At 36.4% G+C, this 8583-nt stretch overlaps 2 protein-coding genes across 2 annotated transcripts in view; one reads left to right on the top strand and one right to left on the bottom strand.

Moving 5' to 3' along the window:
- LOC107678614 (FERM and PDZ domain-containing protein 1-like) overlaps window positions 1–3145 on the bottom strand; it is a 25723-nt gene extending 22578 nt beyond the window's left edge. The window contains exon 1 of the mRNA XM_016473957.1: window positions 2923–3145. The gene's annotated coding sequence lies outside the window, so the exon portion shown is untranslated. The remainder of the gene's footprint in view (window positions 1–2922) is intronic.
- A 2931-nt stretch (window positions 3146–6076) lies between these two features.
- The window catches only part of LOC107678655 (glucosamine-6-phosphate isomerase 2), a 6962-nt gene continuing 4455 nt past the window's right edge, over window positions 6077–8583 (top strand). The window contains exons 1-5 of the mRNA XM_016474007.1: window positions 6077–6156; window positions 6471–6634; window positions 6797–6898; window positions 7266–7448; window positions 8177–8361. Of these exons, the coding sequence (XP_016329493.1) occupies window positions 6511–6634; window positions 6797–6898; window positions 7266–7448; window positions 8177–8361 (594 nt within the window). The 5' untranslated portion in view covers window positions 6077–6156; window positions 6471–6510. The remainder of the gene's footprint in view (window positions 6157–6470; window positions 6635–6796; window positions 6899–7265; window positions 7449–8176; window positions 8362–8583) is intronic.

Genomic DNA, 8583 nt, shown 5'->3' with positions numbered 1-8583 from the left:
GTTGACTACTGTATATATATATATATATATATATATATATATATAAAGAAAAAACTAAAAATAATAATACTAATAAAAAGACAACAATACAAAATTACTATCACTAAAATTTAAAAAATGGAAAATGTCAAAAACTAATTCAAAATATTATATGGCATAAATAATATATATGGCAAATATAAAAATATAATAACATGATACTAAAATACCACAAAGGCCAATAACCTTTAAAAACAAACTCACACTTTACAAAAAGTGGTTCAGATTAGATGTTCAATTAAGCAAAGTGGTTCATTTAGACATAAATGATCCAATTATGTAGACAAGAGAAGGCCAGAGACCATGAAAGAGGCGCATCATAGGTAGAAAAACCTGTGCATGTTTGTGTGTTTGTGTGTGTATGCCATGAAGTAAGAGTGAATTTGGGTCACAGGAGCTTCCTGTATTTCCTGATGTGTAAGTACAGCAGGCCGTTTCTCTGTACTGGAACTACATCATATGTTCTCCATTCATCACCAAGTCATCAGCTGAGCCTTAAGTCACACAAAATGCTGAGAATACACACGTAGACACACACATACACACACACACACACACACACACCGAGCAGAAGACTTCTCTAACCCAAACACACATAAACACACACATGTTAATTCCTGACATGTGAAACAATATCCCGTAATAGAACACAACAGTCATGGTTCAGGAAGCAAAAATGGCAATTTAATTTGCATAACATGTGAAACTTTCAAAACAAACCTGAGCTCTTGAAGATAAACAGTGGTAAGTCACTGTTATTTCAACTTTTAAAAATCATGTTTAATTGCCAAATTATACAGTTTTATATAGTGTATTATTTTTTGATTACTTTGAGTTATTGCTTCAAAATGTATTTTTCTTTTGCCTTTTTGTCTTTGATTTTCAAATACCTATTTTTTTTATACTTCAAATCAAAGATTGTAATACTGCCATTGTATTATATTGTTGTATTATACTTTACTATGAAAAATAGCACCAGATTGTTATTTAAATAAATGTACAGTTTCATTTGATTTACTCTTTATTTGAATTTTAAATAGATAAAGTAAATGGATTTAAATAATGGCAATATCTTTCACCCCTCAAACCATTTGTCCACAAACCATGACTCAATATTTCATGTTAAATATAATTTAATTCCCATTAATAATAAAATATACCTGTTTAATAAAGATTTACATTTGTGTCCCTACACTTTGTTTTATAAGAAAGCTTGCTGTTAGTAGATATCAACCCTAGTAAAATAAAATCATAATAAAACAAATATGTATGTTAAAGTTTAAAAGATTAATGTAAAATAATGTCTTGGTATTATGCACCAAGTTCTGTAGCCTGTTTCACTTCTGTAGCCTGTTTTGTCTCTAGATTCAGCATGTACAGAACATCACACACACACCACTAAATAATCATGTTCCTTATTCTCTACACTTCCTACACTTTCTACACTAAATAATCATGTTCCTTATTCTCTACACTTCCTACACTTTCTACACTAAATAATCATGTTCGTTATTCTCTACACTTCCTCCTGACATAATGAGATCATCTATCTAGTACATTTGGCTGTGGCGTGCGTGCGCACATGGTCGTGTGAGCACATAATTACAATCCACTCCCCATGTAAATACATGCAAAATAAAGCTCAAAACATCTAAACATTGCAGGAATAGAGCATAACATCTAATGCAGTGTACATGGTGTGCCCAAGCGCCCAAAAAAACAGAGAAGGCGAGGGAGAGAAAGAGGGTGCCTATGCCACACCTCTCTCATTCAGAAACAGCAGTGCTCCCTCTCTCACTGTAAGACATAATCACATGGTCTACGAGATTTACAACTCCAGAGTAAATCTTAGTTTATTTCCACAACATATGTGCAGTCTGAGACAATTATAGTCCAAACGCAACGCAAAAGCCACAGTGCGTGCAAGAGCAGCGCCGCGTCAAGAGCGCGTCTCCAAAATAACCAGCGCTCACTGAACAATAGTAAACACACGAGTCCGAGTCATTACGCCGAATCGATTCTGTTGAACTGTTCATTCATTTAAAACGATTCAATTACAGGATTTAAAACAGTTTTATATTAAGCGTAACAGAGCGGCTTGCGTTTTTACGTTTATCTCAGTAAGCAACGTGCAGTTTATTCAAGCTCAAGTCTGATCGTTAAAAAATACAAATGTGACAATGTAGCTATACTTTGTATTATAGCCATACTTCGCCTAAAATCTCACATACAAACAAGGAAATACTCATTTGGTGTCTTGTGCATTTTACGTATTATAGTCATTAATTCATTAAAAACACACCTATTTATCTGATAACCAGATTCGCTTCAGACCAATTCATTACAAGGAACCGATTCAAACGAACGATTCGTTTACGAATCACTACAACGCACTCCATACACACAACCATGATCCCTAATCAGCGTTAAGCAATCATTATGAGACTAGTATGACAATCAGACTTAAAAGCAGACTCATTTTTATAATTATTATTATTTTGAACAATTAGATCATTTTCACGTCCGACGCGAAACCCAAAATGACCTACTCCGCTCAGACTGACTGTATGTCCTCGATCCAATGTGTTGAACAGATTTTTTTTCCAAATCCATACGTCATCTCATTTGAGAGAGAAGTCGTCATGTGTGGTAATGTAGAAAGCAAAGAAAAATGGTCAATCTTTCGTTTGGTTCTCCCGTTTAATCTTAATCCGATTTGAATCTCGCTCTCCGTCCGTCCGAACAGCAGTGAGCGCACAACAGAAATGAATCTAAACCCTAAAAATAACAACCCTCGATCCTCTAAAAATGCTCCTTGTTGGCACACAAACACATGTCCAGTGAATGAACATGCAGAAGAACAACAGAGACAGCTGCACCCACCTCGTGGTTTGAAAGGACACCGGTTCGTTCGGTCCGGGGGTGTGGACCGGTGCGGTCCGGCGATGGAGAGCCAGCACGGGATGAAGGGAGCAGGATCCGGCTGATACAGACGGGACAGACAGGTGTGGAATGATGTTTGGGCTGCGTGTCGGTGCTGGATGCTGTCAGGATAGGGACCAGCTTAATCCTCCATCTGAACGCAGACAGCCTCTCCTCGGCCACTCCACCCCTCCCTCATCCCTTCCCAGCGAGGTCCGATTCGCAAAGGAATCGCTGTTTTGAAATGGTTCTTTATATTGATTCAGTTGAACCGATTCGCAACGCGTTTGTAAATCGCGACTGTTATGAGAGGACATTTCACAATTTGTGTGGCTTAGTCGAAAATACAATTAAAACAGCAGTATTTAATAAGAAATGTAGAAAAATGTATTAATAAGTTACAAAATCTGCAATAGAATCGAATTACACAAAGAAACTAACAGCACTTTCAAGTAAATTAGTAGCCTATGCCTTTTTTTTTTACTTTTAATTTCAGGAACCACCAACGAACGAAAATTGCATGAACCTAATAATGTCCAATATGTATATATTGAGATGCAGACAAACAAACACGAAAAATATAAACAAATAACCATGTTTAATTAACCATGGTTTTATTACAAATAAAACAAAAAAAACTATGGTTACTGTAGTTAAACCATGGTAACCACAAATTAACAATGGGTTTGCTACCCTAACCATAGTTTAACCATGGTATATTTGTAGTAAAACTGTTGTTATACAAATGGTAATCAATAAGCCAAAAAACCGTGGTTACTACACTTATACTACAATAACTCCATGGTTAACTTTCGTAAGGGAACTTTTGTTAAGCAGTAGGCCTAAACTAAACAATCTAATAGGTGCGACTAATAGTAAGTATTGGGACCAATAAGATCCAGCCAAATGTAATCGAACACTTACTGAGTTCACGTTCATGTTTAAAAATGACTTAACAACATTATGGCAATTCATGGTCAGTTGCAAAGTTGTTTTAAATCCACTTAGTAGTTGTTAGGTTTTTCCAAGAGGTTAGTCGCTTTACAAACTGTGACATGTTTAGCTTTAAAACTCTAGTTTTTGGTCCTGTCAGTATGTTCGCGATTTTAATATATTTTATATTTGATATAAAATATAATATAATTTATATTTAATATATTATAAAATATAATATATTTTTGGACACAGGCACAATTTATTTATTTTTTTTAGCTGCTGACCAAAACATATTCACGTTGCAGTTATATAATGAATACGTGTTTAAAGTGCACACTTTGATCTATCAGAGAGATATCAGGAACATTAGGAGTGGTCAACTCAACAGTTTAGTAGCCTACATTCTGAGAAAAAAGTACGCACCGGTGAGCTCAGCAACATAAAAAGGGCCTGGACGTCCACGGAGGACAACAGTGGTGGATGATCAGAGGATCCTCTCCATGGTAAAGAAAAACCCTTTCACAACATCCAGCCAAGAGAAGAACACCTCCAGGAGGTAGGTGTGTCACTGTCAAAGTCTAGAATCAAGAGAAGACTTCATGAGAGCAAATACAGAGGGTTCACCACAAGGTGCAAACAAGGCCATTTGACTTTGCCAAAAAACATCTAAAAAAGCCAGACCACTTCTGGAAAACTTTCTTTGGACGGCTGAAATTAAGATCAACCTGTACCAGAATGACGGGAAGAAAAAAGTATGGAGAAGGCTTGGAACAGCTCATGATCCAAAGCCTACAACATCATCTGTGAAACATGATGTAACAGTGTGATGGCATGAGCATGCATGGCTTCCAGTGGCACTGGGTTACTGGTGTTTAGTGATGACGTGACAGAAGACAGAAGCAGCCGGATTAATTCTGAAGTGTATATGGATATACTGTCTGCCCAGATTCAGTCAATTGCAGCCAAGTTGATTGGACGGCGCTTCATAGTACAAGTGGAAATGACCCAAAACATACTGCAAAAGCAACCCAGGAGTTTTCGAAGGTGAAAAAGTGGAATATTCTGCAATGGCAAAGTCAATCTCCTGATCTCAACCTGATTGAGCATGCATTTCACTTGCTGAAGACAAAACTAAAGACAGAAAGACCCACAAACAAACAACAACTGCAGTCAGCTGCAGTAAAGGCCTGGCAAAGCATCACAAAAGAGGAAACCCAGTCTTTGATGATGTCCATGAGTTCCAGACTTAAGGCAGTCATCGCCTGCAAAGGATTCTCAACAAAATATTAAAAATGAACATTTTATTTATGATTATATTTATTTGTCCAATTACATCTGAGCCCCTGAAAATGGGGGGACTGTATAATAAAATGGTTGTAATTCATAAGCGTTTTATGTTATATTTTTGTTCAACCCCTTAAATTAAAGCTTAAAGTCTGCAGCACTACAATTTCATCTGGATTGTTTTATTTTAATTCTATTCTGGTGGCGTACAGAGCCGAAATGATGAGAGAGTCATTGTCCAAATATATGACCTAACTGTATGTACAACAGTTCTGTCACGACAACATAAATGCATATTTAAATAATCACACATAAAGACGAAGAGAATAAAAACAAGAAAAACGTCCCGCCGCTGTTTCTGGAAACACTTCATTGTGGTCTCAAACGAATCGACTGAACAATTTTTGAACCGCTTGAAACGAACTGTCCGAACGAACCGATTCGCCAAAATGAATCAGACTTCTGCACGATATCATCCCTCAATCCGACGCCTTCTGTTCCTCTCTCTCTCATAGCCGTCTGCCTCCCTGGGGTCCTCCTGCAAGGTCAGGAATGGTAGAAAAGAAGGAAATTAAACGACCGGAGAGAAAATTCGACACAATTATAAATTGCGCTACACAAAACATTTTTGTCATGCTAAATAATGCTAATAAAAAATACATTTTGATCAAACAATATGTCTCCTAAACAAACAACAGTGTCAGTACGATACGAAATACTAATGTTTCTTAATTCACATATTTTCAAATTTAAACGATATCCTACATGCTTATTATCATTTCATTCATACTGCACATTGCTTATTTCATATTAGGCTATAGGAGAGCCCCGTCGGTCTCCATACTTGGGCAGTTGCTACAACCCGGAAGTGTGTCGTCAGCGCACATGACCGGAACTCGATCACATGATCAGTGTTTTCAAAGAAAACTTGTATCCATTCAGCCGGACGCGGCTGAGATCCTGCGCTTTATCACTGTAAGTAGATTTTATTACCCATCATATATCCATAACCATTATTCGACAACTAACGACACTTAAAAACGCAGCTGGTTGTAAATAAAGCTGGAGGGTTTGATGTTATTCATATAAGTTCAAAAGCAAACATATGCAGTTTTATGATTAACGTTATATATTGCCATGCTGATTATACACTGTACATGTCATTGGATCATATTTATTAAAGCAAATGTGCATCTTGGTTGTTTTGCTCCTCAATGGACAGGGCTTTGCTTGATCATCTGAATTGGTCAGTGTTGGTCAATACAGTATTGATCTGTCTTTATTTTTAGAGTCCTTAAGGTTGCAGTGACCTGTTATCTGTGAGAAGTCATGAGACTTGTGATTCTGGACGACTATGATCTGGCCAGCGAATGGGCTGCAAAGTACATCCGCAACCGGATCATCCAGTTCAAACCCACTGCTGACCGCTACTTCACTTTAGGACTTCCAACAGGTGAACTAAAAGTTACCAAACAGTTCCCAATGTATAAAATCCAGTCCTGCCCTATGTATGTTTTTCTTGCTGAATATCCTGTTTCTCTCAGAAATATACCAGAATCTGGAAATTCTATATATCAGGAAGATTATGATTATTATATAATTTGATTATTTTCAGGTAGCACACCCCTCGGCTGCTATAGAAAGCTGATCGAATACCACAAGAATGGAGACCTGTCCTTCAAATACGTGAAGACCTTTAACATGGATGAATATGTGGGTGAGTGTGAACTGAACTGCACAGATCACTTCTCACAAAAGCATGGAATAATAATGGATAAATAATGGATAACGCATAAAACAATGTTAAAGAGCGTTTACACACTGACCCTTCATCCTCATCCCTTTCTAGTCTAGTTCAGAAAACATTTAATAAACATTATAGTTGCATTGTGACATTTTCACGACTTAAAAAAAGCATGTTTTCCATCAAACTCTCATCGTAATGAATCTAGTTGGTTTACTTTTTTTTGTAATTCCCATTATTCTCAGTGATGATTCTCATTAATTGAATGCATTGATAGATTAGAAAATACTGTAATAATTAAAAGCAGCATCATAATTTCTAAATTTGTCTTCATCTTCAGGTCTGCCCAGGGATCATCCCGAGAGCTATCACTCCTACATGTGGAATAACTTCTTTAAGCACATTGACATCGAACCCCAGAACACCCATATACTGGACGGCAACACCAGCGACCTGCAGGCCGAGTGTGAAGCCTTTGAGCGGAAAATTACTGCTGCTGGTGGAATTGAGCTGTTTGTGGGAGGTGCATACAATAAATCAGATCCCAATAATTGGTTTTCCAGACACGGATTAACCGAGAGACACCAGTAACAGTGCTTTGTGATGCATATCTTAATCTGCACTCACAAAACTGGCTCTCTTAAGTAGTTAAACTGCTGCAATAACAAATGCTTTTTGTCAGTAATGCTTGTATGGTGATTGCACATTCAACTCCAAAATTAAAGGTGTGTTTGTTGGCCACTGAATTGATTCTTAAGCTTGCTGTAGCAATAATTGGTTGAATTGTTGTCAGTTTTATTGTAGTATTATTTATATACTATTTATATCGAATTAGCATTTATTTGAATATTTTTAACTAAGTTTTACTAATTGTCTTTTTTATACATTTTAAAAAATATTTCTATTTAGCTTTAATTTATTTTTATATCAGTTGTAGTTTAGGTTTTGTAAATGTATGCATTTTTAATCTAATATTTATATTTTATTTTATTGCAGATTTATTTCAATTAATATAATCAATTTGAATGGTTTTATTTAACAATTACAAAACTGGTTTAAATGATATAGGCGTTACGCTGTTAGTTACATGACGACAGCATACACAGTAGATTGGTTACTTTTGTGAATCTACTGGGGTAAATAAAAAACTTACTTTCATACCCAACTACTATTATATTCAGAATCATTGCATATTTTCATCCATTAATCTGTTATTAATCTTTCTCCATTTTGTATCTCTTGGTTTTTTAGGCATTGGTCCAGATGGGCACATCGCCTTTAATGAGCCCGGCTCCAGTCTTGTGTCCAGGACCAGAGTGAAGACCCTGGCCAAAGACACCATAGTAGCCAATGCTCGTTTCTTTGGGAACGATCTTTCCAAAGTGCCCACCATGACTCTCACTGTTGGAGTAGGAACAGTGATGGATGCCAGAGAGGTAAATTAAAGAATACGGGAAATTCACATATTAAGGAGGAGACCATTCAGCTGAAAGAGAGAAACGTTATGTAGTATCATCTGGCATATAAACCATAAAAGTCAGACTTAGAAATATTAAAGGGGTCATATGTTGCTGAAAAGAACATTATTTAGTGTAATGAAATGTGTTTATGCGGTTTAAGGTTAAAAAAACACATTATTTTCCACATACTGTACATTA

Source organism: Sinocyclocheilus anshuiensis, unplaced genomic scaffold (assembly GCF_001515605.1).
Source record: "Sinocyclocheilus anshuiensis isolate Anshui unplaced genomic scaffold, SAMN03320099.WGS_v1.1 scaffold877, whole genome shotgun sequence".
Taxonomy (NCBI): Eukaryota; Metazoa; Chordata; class Actinopteri; order Cypriniformes; family Cyprinidae; genus Sinocyclocheilus; species Sinocyclocheilus anshuiensis.
This window is presented reverse-complemented; position numbering and strand designations above follow the sequence as displayed.